This window comes from Panthera uncia, chromosome D1, assembly GCF_023721935.1.
Source record: "Panthera uncia isolate 11264 chromosome D1, Puncia_PCG_1.0, whole genome shotgun sequence".
Taxonomy (NCBI): domain Eukaryota; kingdom Metazoa; phylum Chordata; class Mammalia; order Carnivora; family Felidae; genus Panthera; species Panthera uncia.
In genome coordinates, this window is record NC_064808.1 from 69,165,123 (window position 1) to 69,187,325 (window position 22,203).

The 22,203-nt window shown below is 39.5% G+C and overlaps 1 protein-coding gene across 1 annotated transcript; it reads left to right on the plus strand.

Moving 5' to 3' along the window:
- The first annotated feature begins 463 nt into the window (after window positions 1-463).
- LOC125929460 (tripartite motif-containing protein 43-like) lies at window positions 464-8,051 on the plus strand. The gene is made up of 6 exons (XM_049640683.1): window positions 464-865; window positions 1,535-1,630; window positions 4,713-4,961; window positions 5,430-5,452; window positions 6,328-6,425; window positions 7,434-8,051. Exons 1-6 carry the CDS (start codon window positions 464-466, stop codon window positions 7,925-7,927), a joined length of 1,362 nt encoding a protein of 453 aa, XP_049496640.1. The 3' UTR covers window positions 7,928-8,051.
- Window positions 8,052-22,203: the final 14,152 nt, after the last annotated feature.

Here is a 22,203-nt window from a genome sequence, read left to right on the forward strand (position 1 = left end):
AAGGCCATGTTTGACAAATCAATAATCTGACCTATATCATGAGGACTGTCTTTTCCTCAGCATCTGTTATATGCAATATATAGCGTGTCCTGCTATATATACTAGGATATTCGTAATAAAGGAAGGAAATAATTTTTACACCTCTTGGTATTTTTTAATATATTTTTAAACAATTTTAATGTTTATTTTTGAGAGAGAGAGCACAAGTGGGCAAGGGGCAGAGAGAGAGGGAGATGCAGAATCTGAAACAGTCTCCAGGCTCCGAGCTGTCGGCACAGAGCCCAACACAGACTCACACTGACAAACCATGAGATCATGACCTGGGCCAAAGTCAGGTGCTTAACCAATTGAGCCACCCAGGCACCCCCACCTCTTGGTATTTTTTAAAGTTTTGAATATTCACTTCTTTAAAAGGCCTATGACAAACTAATTTCCTCTTTCTTTCCTTTGTCTCCTCAGAAATATGGATTCCAACATCTTCCAGAATGAATTCACTTGTTCCATATGTGTGAAGTACTTCATAGACCCGGTCACTATAGGCTGTGGGCACAGCTTTTGTATGCCTTGTCTTTGTATCTTCTGGGAGGAAGCCTATCATCCTCCTTCCTGCCCTGTCTGCAGGGAAACATCCCATCAAACGAACTTCAAAACCAACATTGTTTTGAAGACACGGGTATTCCTTGCCAGACGGGCAAGACCTTACCACTTACCGAGCTCTGCAGAACAGATGTGTGAGATACACATGAAAACTAAGAACTTCTTCTGTGAGGTTATGAAGGACCTGCTCTGTTTGCTGTGCTGTAAGTCAAAGGAGCATGAGGCCCACAGACATTGTTCCACTGACTGGACCGCTGAGGAATACCGGGTAAGCAATGGCTGAGACAGAATATGGGGGATCTGATATTTGAGAGACTAGAAAAAAAGAATTTATTCATCCATTCATCTTACTGAACAGGTATTAACTGGCATCATGTGTCCGACACTTGGATAACCTATTGAAAAAAGGATGTTCTCAGTCCTACAGCATTTACATTTCCACAGTTAAAATCTTACAACTCAAGCTTGATGGTGATAATAATGTTGATCATAGTTGGAACTGTGAAGACCAAGGTAGACAAATCTGTTAGTTTCAGGAATGGTTATTGTCCATTATAACCATAATTACACAAAGCCTAAACTAATAGACTCTATTTAGAAACACCGTCTCTCCACGAAAGTAATAGGGTATTAGGAGATGATAACTGGTAACAGGACCATTAAAAGGTGAGATAGGTTCATTTAGTGAAAATTGGTTTTATGATGTAAAGTTTGACAGCCAGTTTCCTCCATGGTGAGACACCCTTTCCAACTGTAGCTTTACTATGTCGTTATAAAAGTCCTCCATATTTGACATTGAGCTTAGCAGTGAAATGCATTGGCACTTTGCTCTCTTTAATAATCATATATTTTGCATTCCCTGCCCCTCTCTATCTGTTATGACATGGAAGTTTCAATAACAGTGTTTCTGATGCTCACATTCATGGTTCTTTTGTAGCAAAAGCTCCTGAAAGAAATGAGGTCTGTGTGGGAAAAGACACAAGAAAATCGGAGAAATCAAAAAAGAGAGAGCAGCAAAATCAGAGCATGGGAGGTAAGCAAGGGATTCTTTTTTCTTTAGTACCAGCTTCAACCACACAGTGATTATACAATAAAAACTTGAGCTAAAATCATAATGTTAATAGTCTTCCATGAGTGAGTAACCAATAGCAAATCAGTTCTACCTAATCATGTACAGGGAAGTACGTCATTATTGTGAGGCTTTCTTCCTAAAACCAAAAAACCCACCTAAAAGATTTTATTTCCTGGATAACACCATAACACACCAACAGGTATAGGAAAATCACTATCATAATGGGAGACAATAATTGATACATGAGATAAATACAGGGTTTCTTAGAAGGAAAAAAATCTTTGAATGTGCAGAAGATACTCTCTGATTATATTAATGATTGGACAATTTGATATTGTAAACTCATGAGAATATCAAGCAGATAAATATGTGAGGGTTGAGCCTAACAGCTAGAGGAATCCTGAAGAAGTTGATATCCTAAAAGGTTCATGCTGGTTAACACATGTACTGTAAGAGATGCAGTGTTGAGACATATGGCTTGAAACAGTAGCATTGGCTACTTCAAAATGTGACCTAATGAATGAGAGAGGAATGCAGATCTATCATTTGTGGATTCAAAAATATGGATTGAATGCCACTAGTAGAAGATGTGAAACAAAAGCCTATCTGTATTTTTGAGGAAGTAAAGATTTCCTGATGGAAATATAAACAAACAGTATGAGGGAACCTTGTCAGCACTAATAAAGGAATCAAATGGGGCTGTGTGAATGACAAGGTGATAAAACAAAATTATCTTCATTACTTAAAGATGATATCATTAAGTATATAACCTACAATATTTTTTCTTTGAAATATCCAGTGCCTACTGTGTCTCAGTAACTGTTCCAAGCCAACATAGAAATAGACAAAAGCAACAGATTTCTTTGCAGTCAAGGAGCTCATGCAGTAGTTGGGGAAGGTATTTGACAAGTAAAAATATAAAACTTAGAGTATGAGTCATCATGATAACTGCTTTTTGAGAAAAATACAGTAGGAAAGTAAATAAGGAAAGTAGCTTTGACAAAATTGAGTTTTCAATACGGTGGTCAGAAAAGACTTACTATGGAATATCACTTTGGGCAGACACCAGCATGATGTCAGAAATCAAGGCATGTGGCTATTTGGGAAAATAGCTTTTAGGAAGAGGTAATTAAACACATCTCACACTAAACTTAGGATTTCCCCACACCTGCCTGTATTTCTCCATTATGAAGACAATAAAAGAAAGTGAGTAACACTAGAGACATTTGAAGTCAGATCTAAATATTGAGTGTGACCTATTTATGAGAAGCACAGTTGAAGTAAGCATGCTAAGTGGGTGAACTGAATGTAAGACGAACCAAAAACTCATTTAAAATACTGAAGTTTAACTGGTGTAATAAGGAGAAGTATCCAAATGGATAGATAAAGGCATAGAGATAATTAGGTGTCATTTTACTGAAGGTTCATCTAATATATGCTAGGAAGTTGAAACATATTGAACGCAGTTAAAAGTTGCTGAAGGAGTTAAAGCAGAGATATCACAATTCTTTTTTAGAAAGTTCATTCAGATAGCAACTTATAAAGAATAATGATTGATTGGAAGACCTCAAAATGAAAGTCAAGGAAGCAAATAGGCTGTTTAGGAACCTTGAAAGGAAATTTGGGGAATGAATTGAACACAGATAATGGGAAATGGAAGGATTCAAAGGACAGTCTTTATGGTAGAGAAATGCCAGAAAATATTATCTGTTTGAGTGTAGAATCTTAAATGGATAAAATTTAAAAATGCACCAGATTTGCTTGAATTTGGAACATCACCAAGGTTAGAAATGGAGGAGGTATGGCTGGTCTGGGTTAAGATAATGTTTGTTTGAGAAATGTGCCACTGTAAGTTCCTGTGAGATATCCTAGAAGAAATGTGCAGTAGGCAGTTGGATGCGTAAGGTTGGAACCTATGTGAAAGATTGGGATGGGACAGGGGCATTTCACAATTGTTGGAAAATTTTAGGCATTGGAGCAGAGGGTTTTCACATGGGAATTTTTAGAAAGAAAAGTAAAAAGTTTTCACATGGAAAGATAACTTGGGAAATCCCTGTATTAGTAACTCCAGCTGGGAAAGAGTAGCTGGAGAAGGCAAATTGTTAGAAAGAAACCAGGAGACAGGGATTTCCTTGAAGCCCAGGGTATGCAGGGTTTATAGCAAGAAGGACTGATGAAATATAAAGAACTTTGTAACGTGCATGTAACAACTCATGTGGATTCAGCAAAGAAGGTTCTGGGGAGATAAAGAGCAATCTCATTAAAACAGGAATAAAAGAGAGATTTCACTGATTGGAAGAATGATTGAGAGTTCCATAAACAAGTCCAGTGAATGTATACCTGTGAACAAGAAGTAGGCTTTTTTGGAGTAACAATGACACCACAAAAGCCAAGACATCGGGTCAACCGAGTACGTTTGTTTTAATTTCAAAACTACGTGCATGAACAAACCACGTTTAAATGTTAGGAGGAAAATAGGGAAAGATAAAGTGAAAAAAAGTGAGAAGAGAGGAATTAATACTGGAAGGTGGTTGTCTGTTGACCAATGTCTCTAAGGACATGTGGAAGTCAGCTAAGAAAGGGGGTGTAGAGCCTTGGGCAGGATGAGTTAAGCTGCACTCATACACACAAGGTTCTGGTCTGCTTGCAGTTTGTGGATATGGAAGCAAACATTTTAGAAAGGTCTTATCTTATTCTAGGAAGTAATGTTTGCTATTATTTTCAGAAAGCGAGTTAGTCTGTAGCTAAAATATCTGGGCATACAAGAGATGAAATGGATTTAGTAATGAGGATTCTTAGCATATTAGGCAGGACAATTATTAAGTCACAAGTACCTATTATTAAGAAAACATAGATATTTGGGGGAAGGAGTTAGAGTCAAGTTTTCACTTCTAGTGCCAAAAAATAACCAAATGAGCAGAAAAGGGGATCAGGGGGCAGAAAGATGTCCCTAAATTTCTGTTTTCAAGAAAGCACCAAATTGCTAAATGTCAGAGGAGAAACAGTAGATGATAAGACAGGGAGAGCCTGCTCTGTGATCTAAACAACCCACTCACCGCAGGGTTATATGTCTCTGCGGAGGGAGATGATCCGTGCTGAATATCGGAAGGTGTACCACTTGCTTTACGAGGAAGAGAGACGTTATTTAGAGAGAATGGAGAAAGAAAGCAACGAGATTTTACAACAACTCAGAGCAAGTGAGGACAGCATGGACCAAAAGGGAAAAGTCCTAAGAGGAATGTATGAGGACCTCAAGAAAACGTGTCATGAGCCAGACGTGGAGCTGCTCCAGGTAAGGACTGAGGAGAGTCACGGGGCTGCCTGGAGAACGTCCACAATCTCTTCGTCTACCGTCACGCGTCACGCGTTGGCAGTGATGCTTTGTGATGCTGTGGGAGCGGTTTTACCTGTCTCGGTGATGCAGAAGTCCAAAGGGTATTCTTGCCATACATAAGAACCCAAGTCTGAAAAAGCAAGTTAAAAACAATCCTAGAGAATACCTCCTTCTCAAGTTGTCATATACATTCACTTACTGATGGACAGCCCCGAGAAGCTTGTTTGAAGACTGTGGATTTGTATGTGGACCTGGCAAAAATGAGAAATTTCAGAATCTATACAGTTCATTTTCTCTTTCTGTTTCCGTGTGCATGATACAATTTCCTGGAATTGGGGCTTACCCACTCTTGGGAATAAGTAATGAGGTCTCTACTGTGAATCTTGCGGCATATACTGAGTTTTTTTTTTCTGTTTCTCTTTGCAGCATTTTGAAAACACTTTAAAAAGGTAAGTTTACACCTATATTAAAAGTTTGAGAATTGTTTAAGAGTAATCAGGCTATTGGTGCTGAAATAGGAGCATAATTTATTATGATAATAGAACCCATTTTATAATACATTTATTTTTCCATGTCTCAAGGTAGAGACGCGTTTGTCATTTTGTGTAAGGTGGAGCTGGACAGGGCTCTGTGGAAGCCCGTGCGGTTGGCAGTTCTGTGCACAAGCTGCGTGTAGACAAAGCGCCAACTGCGATTGTAATGCTTAGAAACGTAAGAACACATTGAGGATGTGGCCCAAAGCTGTGACAGGCTTATGTGGGAGAAATAGGTGTTTCCGAGAAGCATAAAGTGGGAGAAGGGAGAGAAAGCCACGGGGCGGGCGGGGGGAGGACCATGTAGGGTTTGGGCTCCCACGTAGCACGTGGCTGACTCCAGCTTCACGTGGAAAGGCTGTCTGTGGCACTTAGGGAAGCTGGGACCTGGGAGCAGAATCTCTGCCCGGGCTAAGCTCCTCACCCCCTTGCTGTGCTTATATGGACACAGCATCTCGGTGGTGACCAGTGTGGATTAAAAATCAAAGTGCCCTTCTGTAATGTCCTCAGTTTCGAGCCATTTTGCAGAACCCCTGCTTGGCTGTGAAGAACCAGATCCTGAAATATCATGCCAGGATCTAAGTGTTAGGAGGTAGAATTGGGTTTAGTTTGCTCTTCATAAAATAAATGGATATTTGTTAAGTTTCCTAGTTTGTGGAGTTACATTCATAACTATTTACGATGCTAACTATGAGGATTTTAATGAAGCATCTTCACTGGGACGTAGATTAAATATCACCATTGTCATGAAAATGAACTCAGAAAGAGTAAGTGACTGTTCTTTTTTGCAGGAGTGAGTCAGTGCAGCTGCACATGCCGCAACCTGTGGATCCACGGCTCAGTTCATGGCCCATCACGGGGCTGATAGAGAGACTCAACCATTTTCTTGGTAATAGACCGCCCTTTGGTGGGATAGCCGTACGTTCTCCTCAGCTAGTGTCTATGGGTTATGTTGCTCCATTGTACGATTGATGATTTCATATCTGGGCATTTTGTAACCCAATTTGCCTTTGTGGAAAAATGATATATGTGGACCAACAAATAATATCTGGAGAAAAACCCAGTATGATAGTTTATGATAAGCTACCTGGAAGTAAGCAATAGGAAAAGATAGTTGATGTGTGCATCATGCTGAGACTTGGTGTTAACTGTATGAAACGTGTAAATCTGCACGAACATTCAGTATATTCCAGGTTTCGGGTTATGTGGTGATTACTGGCTGTGAGATGAGCAGAGAGTTTTGTTTTCTAGAATGTTTCACAATAAAGGCGCTTTACACAGTACATCCTTTATTCACATAATACAAAAATACTTTGTATAAATCAATAGTGTTAAGAACAGAAAATGAATACTTCTACACAACCCCACAAAGTAAGCTAACCACTTATTGCATAATTTTCTTCTCAAAAATTACATTTGCTGAAAATTCTCACATTCTACTTGTAAAAGACATGAATTTTTCTTTCCGGTTATTTTATCTTGATATATATTGGTAAAAAATACTTAAATATGAGGCAAAGTGACCGCTCTTTAGGAATTACTATTATTTAGAGTTATTCTTCTTTTCTGAGAAGAGAAGTTGGCTACTCCTTTCTGTTACTGTCAATTACTAATGATGTCCCAATTTTAAAAGTTTCAGAGGAAAAAAACCAGAGCTTAGCAATATCCCTCTTCTTTATACATTTTAAGAAAATTCATAAATGTCTTCTATTTTGTCTCATTAATGATTTGCTCATTATGAAGACAGGCCCTGGCATACAGTAGATTTCTAGAGCTTCCTCACTGCCCTGGCCCTTGTTTCCAGGGAAAGCTCGAAACCCAGACACGATATAAAGCCCACGTCCATCAGGAATTGGTAACACTCCATGTTAATGTGACTGTTTCCTTCCTCCTGCAGTGCCCATTTTTTTTGAAAATGAAACAACGACCTGTCACATGCCGCTGTTTGAAGATCTGAGACGTTGGCTCTTCAGTCGCGATCATCCTGACGTTGTCACTAATGCAACAAGATCAAAATACTTTCTGGCATGGGGAGCCCAGACATTTACCTGTGGTCAGCATTACTGGGAGGTGGATGTGGGGAACTGTCGGAACTGGGCCCTTGGATTTTGCGATGATTCTTGGACAATGAGGAATGACATGGCGCTTGACTCAGAGGGGATTTTTCTACTCTTTTGTATCAAAGAGGACAACCAGTGTCATCTCTTTAGCTCGTCCCCACTGTCGCCTCAATATGTAGAAAGGCCTCTGGGCCACGTGGGGGTGTTCCTGGATTATGAGTGTGGTGTGGTGAGCTTTGTGAATGTGGCCAATTGCTCCCTCATTTGCAGTTTCCTCTCACGTTCCTTCTGTCTTCCTCTCCGACCCTTTCTATGCTCTGCACCCTCGTGAGGAGGGACATGTCAGAAAGTGACCGCAAGCGTCAGCTCAGCAAAGTGCCTGCTTGATGGTCTTCAACGTCTTCCTTTATCCAACCCATTGACTATTTTTAAAGGTTGATAATTACAAGCATATACATTTGTTTCCATTGTATTTAAATAAAAACAATCTCTCTTAGAGGGTGTCCTTTCACTTGATTCAAAGGTAGCTGGAGGCGAAGAATACCTGAGTGGGTTTACTAGGCTGCATGGGTTAAAGCAAGAGCACAGGTTTCTTCTCACTGGCAGACCTGGAATTCTCTCCTCTTTGCTCTGCATCTGCTAAGGTGTGTTTCTTCACCAAGTCTCAGCTTTAAAATGTCTTCTTCATGGAACGGTTTTTTAAAGCTTCCGGACTAAATGAGGTCTCCTAATTGTATGGACTCAGAAGACCTTATACTCAGTAAAGTCCACAAGCTAATATTGCCCCTCTCCTCTTGTTTACCCATTATATGAGAATATATATGCCAGGCTGATGTATAGATATATTTCAGCAGGTAGCACTGAGTTTAACATGTAATTGACATTCAATAAATGTTTGAGTAAATTCATACATATTACACAGTAGCAAATCAGGACATGGGGTACCACTGTCAAAAGCATACTAAATGTAACCAAAATTAAATGGGACTACTGAGGAGTATTATTTAAATGTATAGTGACCTATATCTTACGTTCACACACAGTACAAATCTGCCTCTCAGGCAGTAAGGCAAAGATTAAGCATCAATGCTACCTAGCCCTCTCTCTGAGGGACATGAAAACTACTGATCCTAATGAATCAGATTCCAGAGCATGAAAGTTGAAGTTCTTTAACAGACACACCATATCAATGCCAGTTGGGAAACAGAAGCAGGAAGTTGTCACTTTTTCTTCAACTCAAAAAAGATTTATACATTGGTGTGCCTGATAAAATTTGACACTTAATGAAAGAAAGAAAATATCGTGGCAGCCCATGTCATATATATGTCGGCATGGAACTATTTCAATTTTCACCTGTAACCTGTCTTCTTCTATATCAAGTTTTAAGTAATCTAATTTTAAAAACATTGTGGAATGATGAGCTGTACATATGAGAAAAGAATAACACTTTAGGTTTAAATTCAATCATTCTCAAACTCAACTACACATTAGTATCACCTGGATAGATTTTAATTCTCTGGGATGTTGTTCAGGCAGTGGCACTCTTTAAAGTTCTTCAAGCGATTTCAATTTAGAGTCAAGTTTGAAAGTATTGATTGAGAGTAGTAGTTCTTAAACTTGGCTATACATTAAATACACCTGGGGAGATCTCCAGAAGCTGGGTTGCAGACTTACATGGGAGTCTAAGATAACCGTGCCTGTGCCTAATGTGCAAACCCCGTGCTCCTGTGTTCCCTGTGTTTGGCCATTCGGCTCCAATCACATACTCATGTATTTTGGTAACTCCCGCAGGCTCACAAAATAGGTGAGCAGTGATGACACAGTATTCCAGATAAAAGGCCCACAGGAGATGATTCCGATATCCAAGAAGGTGGAATGAAATGGCAAAATTCTGGGTTTCACAACCCCTTTATTTGAAGAGCAGTCAAATGAACTTATAAAGTAGAAAAGTAGAAAAGGCAATCAAGTATCATTGATTTGCTTTGATGGATGAGGGCTCCCTCAGGTACTAGGTTCCTGGTGTCCCAGGTCAGGCTCCTGACTTAGCCCAAATCTGTGACCAGAGAATATGAAAGACTTTACAGGACATTTCAAGAAGCCATCATTGTATGTCCAAATGATCCACTGCTTTGTCACGTCCACAAAACTCAAACTTCCACTGTCAAAATCAAGGAACACACCAATGAACAAGTAGTTCATTTTCTCATAAGTAGGAACAGTGAAGTTTCATATTGATTCACAAAACACTGCAAGGACACCGATTAACTAAATCAAAATACTCAAGTCAATCTCATCCCTTGCCACTTAAAACAGCATCCAGATGACTCTACCAGTGAGTTCCATACATCCAAAAATTCATGAACTCCCCCTTCTCAGAAGCCTTCATTCCTCTTTCCTTCATTTGTTTTTGATTCTTCCAAAACTATATGAAAAGCCAAAACCACATTCCCTCAAACTACTTGCATCCACTTTATGAATTCCTGACACTAGTGAAAAGCTTGTCATTGATAATCTCTTTCAAACCCATCCTCTCACATCAGAAACTGGGCAAGCAATTGAAATGTATGAGTGATTCAAATCATGCAATATTCTGCTATGGGTTAGGTTAGGAAACTCACCTCCAGTCTCAAACCTCCCTCCTCCACAGCCTGACGTTTCTCTCTTCAGGGCAATGTTGCATTTGACTCTCTGGTTTGGAGGCCACCAGAAAGGATCTTCCTAAAATTCTCACTACCTGCTTTCAAAATGGATGTCTGTCCTCATAGCCCTATCTTCTGCTGTCTACCTTCGAAGGAGAAGGCCCTCCGTATTCATTAAGGACACTAATCCTTACTCCACTGCATATTCCCTGCCGGGATTTAGGGTCTGTCTCTCATTCTGCATGTCAGCTTTTTCTTTTGCTTTTTTCCCTCATTTTTTAAGTTTTATTTTTAAACCTAACATATTCTTCTATTTGACCTGTTGCATTCTCTACCTCCTACTGTTTTCACCATCAGGGGCACACTTGTTCAACTGCTGTTCATGTTTCCTTTTGATCCCCGGGATCAAAGGTCCTCACTGGACTAATCAAATGGAAATACCTGCAGTTCCCAATGATACGCTCTTTAATACCTGGAGTGTATAAACGTAGAAATCTCTGCCTCAAATATCCAATGATTTTTCACATCTACTTGACCTTGAGAACTCAGATTGACCTTCAGCCTGAGGAATTTGTCCTGAGAGCCTGAATAATGGCTATTGAACTGGTCTAGATCAGGCTCTGTGCCTCCATCTTAACACTTGTTGAACATTCTTCTCATAGTCCTTTTTTGGTAGTTACTGGGATAGTAGAGCCTAAAAATCCTAAGAGGCATGCTTGCTACCTTAGGTTCAATAGATGGCTGGGTCATTTCTCCTGCTGTTCTGTGGCAGAATTGCGTGCCACATGATTTCAGCTGAAGTTCCTAACGGCACAGTTTCTAGGTCATCTGTCTCACCCTGATTCAGAGGGAAATACAGTCTTATACTTACCATCCAAGGTACATTCATACTGCCATATTTATGGAGGCTCTCTTGGATTCCTTGAATCTTCTTCCATAAATATCTCATCTGGTTTGAGAGCTTATTCTGTAAAAGAACTATGGATTGTGGCAAATACATCCAAGTTTCAGAACTCCAACGGTGGGAAGGATGTAGGGATACTAGAGCCTGTTTGCCCCCACTACTGATCAAAATTTAGGGGATTTCCAATTGCAGAACCACGCAATGTCAGGTTATCATTCGCCTGGTGAAACTGGTCAGCATCTTGCTTGGCAGGGTCAGTCTTCAGAACACATGGCATCTTCGATCCCAATATACTTCCAGTGATGCTTTTCCCCTGCTAATTCCAATGCACTTTATCCCACCTGTGCCCACTGTTGGGGATATATGTAGCCTATAAGAAAACCTTTCTGTACTTTTGTAGTTTTCACAGCCAGTGGCTCTTTCTCAAGGGGAGGGCTTTATAGTACCTTGAGCATGATGACATCTGTCTCACCGATGGACATCATGACCATTTACTTAATCATCCTGCCATGAGGAGCAGTAGACTGGTGTATTATTTTTTAAAGTTTATTTTGAGAAAGACAGAAAAAACATGATCAGGAAAGGGCAGATAAGGAGAGACAGAATCCCAAGCAGGCTCTGCACTCTCAATGCAGAGCCAGGTGCAAGGCTTGATCTCACAACCTTGAGATCTGAGTCATGTTCAGTTAGATTTCTTGAGGAACTGAGCCAACCAGGCACCCCCTGGTGTCCTGGTGTATTTCCTTCACAGCCTCCTCCTGGGTACCCAGTACCTGGCATTCATGAAGGAGGACTCAGGCACCCTCATACCCCTCATGTCCTTACTAAAATCCCACCTGTCAAAGTGTTCCCAGTGCCATCACTTACGTGCTGTTCCTCAGCAGCCTTGTCAACAGAGCAGTATTTGTGCACCTCATGCTCTGGAGAGTCAGAACAGAGTAAACAGTGCAGACTCTGCTCCTCACTACAGAAAATCATCTTTGTCTCTTTTTGGCCCCACACATCTGCTCCTCAGAGCACAAGAATTCCCTTAGACTGGCTTTTCTGGCAATGGACAGCAGATTCTTCAGAACAATATTGGTTTTGTACTCTGTTTGGAGAGTTCACTGCATACTGGGAACCTGGGAGGGAATTCATCTCCCCTCTAGGAAAGGCAGAAACAGGACCAACAGAAGCTGTGCCCACAGGATATGGTTACTGGGTCTGTAAAGGAATTCAGGAAGAGTGGGCAGATGAGTTCTTTCATGATGGCGTCTGGGATGTTGGACTCCAGGTTTCTGGGGGAAGAAAATCATATAGGTTATCTATTCCTCTTCCTTAGAGAAATAAAAGTCCCAAGAAAAATTTCACTCGGGGTGTTACTCTTATTACACTGGGTCTGGAGCATAATAGGTTTGATTTTGTAGAGGACACACAAATGGAAAACCAAGACTCAAGAGAGCTCTGAGATCTGTAGAAAACTGTCTTGGCTGCCTAGCCAAAACTATCCACTTCCAGCTCCCCTTCCTTTGCTCCTAAATTGAGAGAGGGACAGAGAATAGGAGAGGGAGAGCACACACAGTAACCCCAGTCTTGCTGAGGTTTCATTTTTCACCAAAGAGATGGAACTAGAGGAGGCTGACATAATTTATAGCTCCAGTAAAGGGTCCCGAATGCTATTAAAAAAAAAAATGGTAATGCTCATTACCAGTCATTGATTTAGTTCAGGGTATCTAAGCCTGCATTTCCATTACCTTATGTAATTGTCAGGCAATTCTCCTAGTATGCCCTTCTCTTAATTAGAACCCACGTGTCACATCTGTCTTTCCACAACAATTTCTGAATGTTAAGTTAATGAAGAGGAACTAAACATTGTTGAGTGGGGCCTGATCCTAAATACAGTCTACCTTCATAAATAGACTCACCATGTGAAATTTTCCACCCTCATATTTTTGTTATCTGTACCACTCTAATAAAACAAATGGAGAATTAAACAGAATGACTATCTCTTCCACGTCTTTAAGACTATTGCCAAACAGCCCTTCACATTGTGATAAGATATAATCTAAATGAAACAATAATCAGTACCAAAAACAAATCCTTCCCCATGAAATTTATTCTGCATTGGGTCCTTCTGTCTATATCAGTCAAATACAGATGTTCTTCAAATTTCTCATATTTCTATATACTCACCAATATCACTTTTCTATTTACCCAATCCTTTCCTAACTTCTTGAACATCAAAGTCAAGAGAACTCATATGTTTCTTAAGAGACAAGCATTTACTTCACTTAAAAACAATATTCTCTTACAAATCATTGAATGCCCCATCTAGTCCCGTATTATAGACTATTACCTCTCTTGTGAATCCAGGCATGCAGCAGAGTAGACCATCATAGGTACTCCATGTCTAATCAAACACTCCTAAAACCCTTTTTAGCATCCACCCAAGTACAAAACTACAAGACAGGTACAGCTTGGCAACTACTTTCTTAGTCTTTCTACTATGTATAAATGACTAACGGATGCATAAAATAACAGAACTAAAACTAATCATCATACTAACTCCATATTAACACCCATAATGAGGCTAATAGAACACGGATGGCTCTAAGTAGGCAAACATCACTTCACAGATACACCTCAGGTCCCTCATAGGAAAACAGGAAATCTGATTTGTTTTCCTTTGGGAAAGTCGCTGCAACCAGCCAACCCTCTTCTGCTACCTTGTGTACTCACTTATAGAGCATGCCTCTGATCTCACAGATGCTTGCTGTAGCAGTGCTGATAGGAAGTCAGCTTGAGGACCAGGGCTTCCAGGTGAGAGCTTTCAGAGGTCTCCACAGCCAGGTGAGCTCCAAACATATTCTCCTAGTTCTGGAGGAAAATGAGTCTGGCCCCTAGAATCTCCTCATAGTGAATCTCTGAAGACCACCAATTTCTTCCAAGTGATAGCACTTCAGAGGTCTTCAGAGGGGTGTTCCTATGGATGATGGGATTTCTTCAAACCAGAGGAAAAAATGGATTTAACATCCTGGCTAATCTCCTCCTGGCTAATCTCCATAAACCCATCTCCCCAAATGTCATCTCACCAAGGGCCACCTGATTTCACAACAAGCCAACTGGTAAATGTGGTCTTCATATCTAAATTTCTGTACACCAATGGCTTTTGTTCTCAACTTGCAAAGAGGTAGAGAGGATTAGTTTCATCAGTTAGTGATTTCATCCAATGTCTTTGAAAACTGGTTTGAAATTGGTTTCATGAGGTGTATGCAAATATCTTCCTTTCCTCATGGAGGTAGTGCTTTGTTTCATTGTTTGATTTACTGTTGTTGTTGTTTTTTAAGGTCAGACTTTCATGTAGAACATCTCTGGCCACCTCTCCAGGATGGATGTTTCTTCTGTCCCTCACACTCCAGATCAAGCCCAAGGCCTCCCAGCCGCAGCAGGACAGGAGCACTCTGTCTAGTGCTCCCCAGTCCAGTTCAAGGGAGACAGTAAAGAATGGCCCCAGATCAGACACCCCCTTAGGTCAACTTCATTCATAACTTGCATTGCAACACAACAGAAACAACAACCAGGATGGATGGGAAAAGGACAGTAAAAAGAAATTTCTTCTTTTTTTAAAATGTTTGTTTATTTTTGAGAGGGAGAGACAGAGTGTTAGCAGGGGAGGGGCAGAGAGAGAGGCACAGAATCTGAAGCAGGCTCCAGGCTCCAAGCTGTCAGCGCAGAGCATGACCCAGGGCTCGAAGTCAGGAGCCCTGAGATCATGACCTGAGCCAAAGTTGGAGGCTTAATGGACTGAGCCACCCAGGTGCTCCAAGAAGAAATTTCTTTTTAAGGAATAACTGATAGTCCCACTCTATCAGAACTGGATAATTCAATCTGAAAACCTAGCTTTCCTGATGTATTTCCCACCTAACAATCAGCCCGGCAATGCATTTCTGGAAAGAGTGGCAACTATGACCCAGTCTTCAAGTCTTACAAAGTATATGTTTATATACATGTGAAGTGGATGATGCTCCAAAGTGTTCATATGCATGGTTTTTAAAAATCATCTTGAATTCCAAAAGCACATGCACCCTCTCACTGGGGCCCACTATTGTCAAAAGCACCCCTAAGGGTTTAATTTCTCACTGCTTCCCCAAATTGACAGCGCCCTCCAGTGCTCCCGGCAGCATCGAAACATACGTCACTTAGGGCAATAATATCTCTTTACCCCAAACGGTCATAAAGTGTTGCCAGGAATGAGGACGTTAAAGGGATTTTGTTTTATTGTGGGTTCTTGCATGCTTCCCAAGCTGGAAGTGGTGGAGACACTGGGGGCGCCCACACTGGCCCAGGCACACCCCTGCAGAAACTGGTGCTGTGCGGGGAGGCACGGGGGTGCCACCAAAATCACTTGCCCTAGCCCTGCAGGTCCATAGAGAACATTAACCCTCGGCCCCTCAGGCAGCAGCTCTGCAGATCTGCTAGTTGAAACTCAGCAGTTTAACTGCAAATCTGCAGAATCCGTCAAGGTAGCCCTTACATTAGCAGCTGGATTCAATAACCAACGGAAACTGGGTGTAGGCTAGGAAATGGCTGCCACCCTCTTTTCCCCCGGGGTAGTTTAGCCTAAGCCCCCTGGTATGTCAGAAAACCAGCATGATGTCCATGCCATTAAACCTGCAAAATATGAAAAGAGGACTCCTCCTTCTATTCCAGGTTGACCAGACAGCAGCACCTACAGGGTGAATGCCCTGGATATATATTCTCTTTAATTCAACAGATTTCCATGTCAGTCAACATTTCAGATTCTCTGGTCAGAAATGGAAACTTTGGCCTTTAAGATCACTCACTGTGAACTTGAACTGAGGTCAGTGAATCTTTATTTTTCATGTTTTCTCAGTGGTGTGAATTGGCTTGGAGTGGTTTGGGGTTGTCAGGTTTGGTTTTGGGTTTTGGGTTTTGGCTTGGAGTGTTTTTGGGTTTGTTTTTGAGTATTCATTGAATCCCTTAGCTAAGAACACACGAGATAGTGTGGGCCGAGTTTCTAATGACAGAATGTCATCACTTAACAAGTTGAACGATTTGTAGCCTATTTTATCAAATGATACCCCGAATTTCAGAACGTCTGTTTACTGTTTATTTATTTAGCCTTTGGAAATGCTCCACAGTACACCCTTCTGTGTGTATCATTGTTTGTGAGAGAGATTGCTAGACGTGATGTTGCTCTGGTAAAGGACATGTGAATGCAAGATTTTGAGCGTTACCACTGCACTGTCCTCTTACGGAGTGGGATGGTCTGCTCTGGCTGGACGGATAGGGATGGGGGACGCTGAGCAGGTTTCCTAAACCACCCGCTGAATGAGAAGTGTGTTGGGATGGACACGGCTCAGACCAGGGAAGGGGTGGGGCTACAGGGCTGCTGAGGTTCTCTCACAGGGGCCCACTATTGTCCAAAGCAACCCCAAGGGCTTTATTTTCCTCCCAATGCTTCACAATTTCCCTGTTACCTCTGAGATTTTGGCATTTCCTCATTCTGCTCCTTTCTCAAGTTTTTAAATAAGGTTCCTTTTTTTAACTATTGTCCCAGCCTTGCTCAATATGTATGTCATTCCCAATAAGGGAAGGTTTTGGAAGGTTCTGGAAGGGAGTTCTGGCTGGTGATGTTTGAGAGTCAAAGGAAGCAAATGGTTCAAACCCCTTCACACATTATCATTAACTCCTTGCATTTAAAGTGTGCAAACTACCCTTTGCCCTAGTTTCAGCAGCTTTCCTTAAATTGACTTGCCACACTTCCTAATGAATCCCTGTTGATGACTTTTGGGGTTCTCAAGTTCATTTGATAGCCTTGTTTCCTTCTTCTGTTTCCCCCTACACTGAATTTGGTACCCTACAGATCATGTAGAGGTCTTGGCTTGTCTGTACCAGTTCCTTCTGGACATCACTGCTCCTTCCCCTTTTCTTATGTAACACTTATTTTTAAGACCAAACTCTAGAATAATTTCCTTCCAGTAAATTTTTTACATTTTAAATAATGTGCTTCACTTCCTATCAAGTGCTTTGCAGCCAAGGACCTGTCCTGCTGTTATTACCTACAAGAATATATTAAAACAGAGCCAATGATATTAAAAAAAATTGTTAGTGATATTTTGGGGTGAAAGTTGCATCTAAATTCCAGCACGATTATAGACCTCTCTGATATATGCACTCTAATATATATATATATATATATATATATATATATATATATATATATTTTTTTTTTTTTTTTTAGAGAGAGAGGGAAAGGGGCAGAGAGAGAGGGGGACAGAGAGAATCCCAAGCAGGCTCCATGCTGTCACTGCCGAGGGCCTCAAACTTGCAAACCTCGAAATCATGACCAGTGCCAAAATCAGGAGGCAGACGCTTAACCAACTGAGCAACCCAGGTGCCCCTGATATGTACACTCTAGAGTAATTTTATTAGTTGAACTTTTATTCATTTTAAAGTTATTAATTTTGTTATAAAAATTTCATTACATAAAGACTTTTTATTGGACTTAAAGAAAAATATAGCTGGTGGAATAAATAAAAGACAAAAATTAACCTACCATTATTCAAAAGCTCCTAGGAAGCATTTTATTTTTTTAATTTTATTATTATTTATTTTGTATACATGGTTCCATTTAATTACTTATTTATTTTTATTTATTTTCAGGAGTAGAATTTAGTGATTCATCACTTACATATAACACCCAGTGCTTATCCCAACAAGTGCCCTCCTTAATGCCTGTCACCATTTAGCCCACCCCCACCCATCTCCCCTTCCAGCAACTCTCAGTTTGTTCTCTGTATTTAAGAGTCTCTTATGGTTTATCTTCCTCTTTGTTTTTTATCTTATTTTTGCTTCCCTTTCCCATGTTCATCTGTTGTGTTTCTTAAATTCCATATATGAGTGAAATCATATATTTGTCTTTCTCTGACTCATTTAACTTAGCACAATACACTCTAGTTCTATCCACATTGTTGCAAATGACAAGATTTCATTATTTTTTATCACCAAGTAGTATTCCATTGTGTATGTGTTTGTGTGTGTGTGTGTGTGTGTATACATATACATACCACATCTTCTTTATCCATTCATCAGTTGATGGACATTTGGGCTTTTTCCATAATTTGGGCTATTATTCATTGCACTTCTATAAACATTGGGGTGTATGTGCCCCTTCAAATCAGCATTTTTGTATTCTTTGAATAAATACCTAGTAGTGCAAGTGCTGGGTCGTAGGGTAGTTCTATTTTTAATTTTTTGAGGAACCTCCATATTGTTTTCCAGAATGGCTGCACCAGTTTGCATTCCCACCAGCAGTGCAAAAAATGTTCCCCTTCCTCTGCATGCTGGCCAACATCTTTTGTTTCCTGAGTTGTTAATTTTAGCCATTCTGACAGGTATGAGGTGGTATCTCATTGTGGTTTTGGTTTGTATTTCCCTGATAATGAGTGATGTTGAGTATCTTTTCATGTGTCTATTAGCCATCTGGATGTCTTCTTTGGAAAAGTGTCTATTCATGTCTTCTGCCCATTTCTTCACTTGATTATTTGTTTATTGGGTGTTGAGTTTGATAAGTTCTTTATAAGTTTTGGATACTAGCCCTTTATCTGGTACGTCATTTGCAAATATCTTCTCCCATTTCATCAGTTGCCTTTTAGTTTTCCCGATTGTTTCCTTCACTGGGAGGCATTTTATAAGTGCTAACTGCAATATTCACTTATAAACTACATGAATGTATAAACAATGAAATGGATATACAAAGAGGTAATTGTTTTTTTTGTTTTGTTTTTTGTTGTTTATTTGTTTGTTTTGAGAGAGAGATCTAATCTCTCTGGAGAATCTAGCTGGAGCAGGGGAGGAGCAGAGGGAGAAGGAGAGAATCTTAAGCAGGCTCCATGCCCGGTGCCAAGCCCTGTGTGAGGCCAATCTTACACCATGAAATCATGACCTTAGCAGTAATCAAGAGTTGGATGCCTAACTGATTGAGCCACCTTACATGCCCCAACAGGTAATTGTTTTAACTAGTGCCATCTTATTTTAGGAGAAAATTCAGAATTCCAGTCCACTTTTGTTGAAATCCAGTATTATTGCTTTTCTTGACCAAATTATGTAGCCTCTTGACATTTCCTGGTCAGTCTTTCCTGCTAGACTATGAGTGTCATGAAGTCAAGAATTGTAATTTTCATCTGTTACCCATGTAATTAGGACAAAGGTTAGAAAAAAGTATTAATTCAATTAATGTTAATACAAACTAGATTGTTATGAACTAAATATTAATTATAATCCCCAGGACACCACCAAGGGAAATAACTCAAACATATGTAGCAAAAGAAAAAACAAGGAAATTAAAATGGTACACTAGAAAATTTTTACCATCTGAATAGATGCAGTAAAATGCATTTGACAAAATTCTGGAAACCATTAATGATAAGAACTTGTATCTGGCAAACTAGCAATAGAAAAGGAACTTCCTCAATGCAATAAAGGGAAACTTTAAAAAAACTACAGCTAACATAATAAAGATGAAATATTGAAGACTTTTCCTTGAAAAACAAGAATAAGACAAAGATGTAAGTTCTATTTTCTTTTTTTAGTTGGCTATACACCCAATGAGGGCCTAAAGTCACAACCCCTAGTTCAAGAGTCACACACTCCACCAACTGAGCCAGCCAAGCACTCCAAAGTGTAAGTTTTCACCACTTTTATTTAATAGCATACCAGATTTCCTAGACATTGAAAAAAGGAATAAAAGGAAAGAAACAAAGATAGAACAAAAATAAATCATTTTAATTATAATTGGCATGATTGTATACATTGAAAATATAGAGTATTCAAAAAACTTACTAGAATTAGTGTACAGAGTCAATATATGTAAAAAAAAATTTTTTTCTCCCACTCCAACACAAAAATCATTTGTGTTTCTATAGACCAGCAGGAAAAATGGGGGAAAATGTAAAATTTTTAAAATAACATCAAAAAGCATGAAATACTTAGGAGTAAATGAAACAAAAGACATGTAAGCCCTCTACTTTTACACTAAAAATTATTAAACATTACTAAAAATAATCAACGAACATCTAAATTAATGGAGACACCATGTTCATGCTTTGGAATACTCAATGTTGTCATTCTCCCCCAAAATAACCTATATGAATTCAATACAAATGTAGACAAAAATCTTGAAATCTTTATTGTACACATATATGTAAAAAAAAATTGTGGGAGGGGTGCCTGGATGGCTCAGTTGGTTAAGTGTCCAACTCTTGATTTCAGCTCAGGTCATAATCTCATGATTCATGAGATTGAGCCCTGCATTAGGCTCTGTGCTGACAGTGTGGAGCCTGCTTGGGATACTCTTTCTCCCTCTCTCTCTCTGTCCCTCCGCCTCCCCTGCTCACTCTCACTCTCTCAAAAATAAATACATAAACTTTTTTTAAAAATGCCTTTACTGTGCTTGAGAAGAATTGTTGTGCCCTCCATAGATGCATTCTCGAAAAATTACTTTTTTATAAAAGCTTTTAGTAGACAGAAATGAGAGATAAACATTCTTAGGGCTTTGTTGCAGTAGTAAATCAAGAAGTTGGTTTGCAAAGAGAAGAGCTTCATTATATCAATTTGGTCTTTGTATTAATATATTTTAGTGAAGTTGAATATCCATATAAATTAACTGACTGATGCTTATTACTTACCTCTGTGTAATTTTAAGCTTGATAATTATTTAAGATGAGAGTGTAGTGAACTGACATTTTCAGGAAGTTCTGTGAAAATAGGGTGCCATTCCTAATACACTCAAAATAATCACTCACTAAAATCATGTGTGATGCACTAATATGATTTGGTCTGTGATGCTATTAGGTACTTCTAGGCACAATGAAGTATGATTATCACTGAGCCAGAGCACAAGGAGGGAGAAAACAAACTACATGTGGGGATGTCTCATCATTATCCAAGCCTTCCAACTTTGAGGTGAGTAAGGGATGTGTGGAGAATTTTATAGTATTGGTTCTCAAACTTGCTCAAATGTTGGAATCATCTGAGGACTCCTGGGAATGGTAATGCCTGAGTTTCTCTCTGAGAATTTTTGGTAAATTGTTCTGGGTTATAATCTTAAATTGGGGAGTTTCAGGATCTCCCCAGATGCATCTAATTTGTAGTCAAGCTTAAGAACTACTACTCTAAACCAATACTGTTCAAACCAATACTTGACTCTACATTGAAATCACCTGAAGACCTTTAAAGAGTGCCACTATCTGAGCAGCATCCCAAAGATTTAAAATCTATCCAGGTAATTCTAATGTGTAGTTGAGTTTGACAGCCATTGCTTGAATTAAACCTAAAGTGTTCTTCTTTTCTCATATGCACAGTTCATCATTCCACACTGTTTTTAAAATTAGATTACTCAAAACTTCATATAGAATAAAAAAGGTTACAGGTGAAAATGGAAACAGTTCCATGCTGACATATATATGACATGGGCTGCCATGATATTTTCTTTCTTTAAGTGTCAAAAAATTTTTTGTAAGAATTTATTTATTTTTTAATTTATATCCAATTTAGTTAGCATATAGTGCAACAATGATTTCGGGAGTAGATTCCTTAATGCCCCTTACACATTTAGCCCATCCCCCCTCCCACATCCACTCCAGCAACCCTCTGTTTGTTCTCTGTATTTAAGAGTCTCTTATGTTTTGTCCCCCTCCCTTTTTTTATATTATTTTTGCTTCCCTTCGCTTATGTTCATCTGTTTTGTCTCTTAAAGTCCTCATATGAGTGAAGTCATATGATATTTGTCTTTTTCTGACTAATTTCACTTAGCATAACACCCTCTAGTTAATTCCACATAGTTGCAAATTGCAAGATTTCATTCTTTTTTATTGCCAAGTAATACTCCATTGTATACATATACCACATCTTCTTTATCCATTATCCATTGATGGACATATGGGCTCTTTCCTTACTTTTGTTATTGTTGATAGTGCTGCTATAAACATTGGGGTGCATGTGCCCCTTTGAAACAGCACACCTGTATCCCTTGGATAAATACCTAGTAGTATAATTGCTGGG

Excerpts from the sequence above, each read along its gene's own strand:
- LOC125929460 (XM_049640683.1), top strand. The coding sequence starts at position 464 with ATGGATTCCAACATCTTCCAGAATGAATTCACTTGTTCCATATGTGTG. Across the intron at positions 4,962-5,429 it reads CAGACGTGGAGCTGCTCCAG|CATTTTGAAAACACTTTAAA; the intron begins GTAAGGACTGAG and ends TTCTCTTTGCAG. Across the intron at positions 6,426-7,433 it reads GAGACTCAACCATTTTCTTG|TGCCCATTTTTTTTGAAAAT; the intron begins GTAATAGACCGC and ends TTCCTCCTGCAG.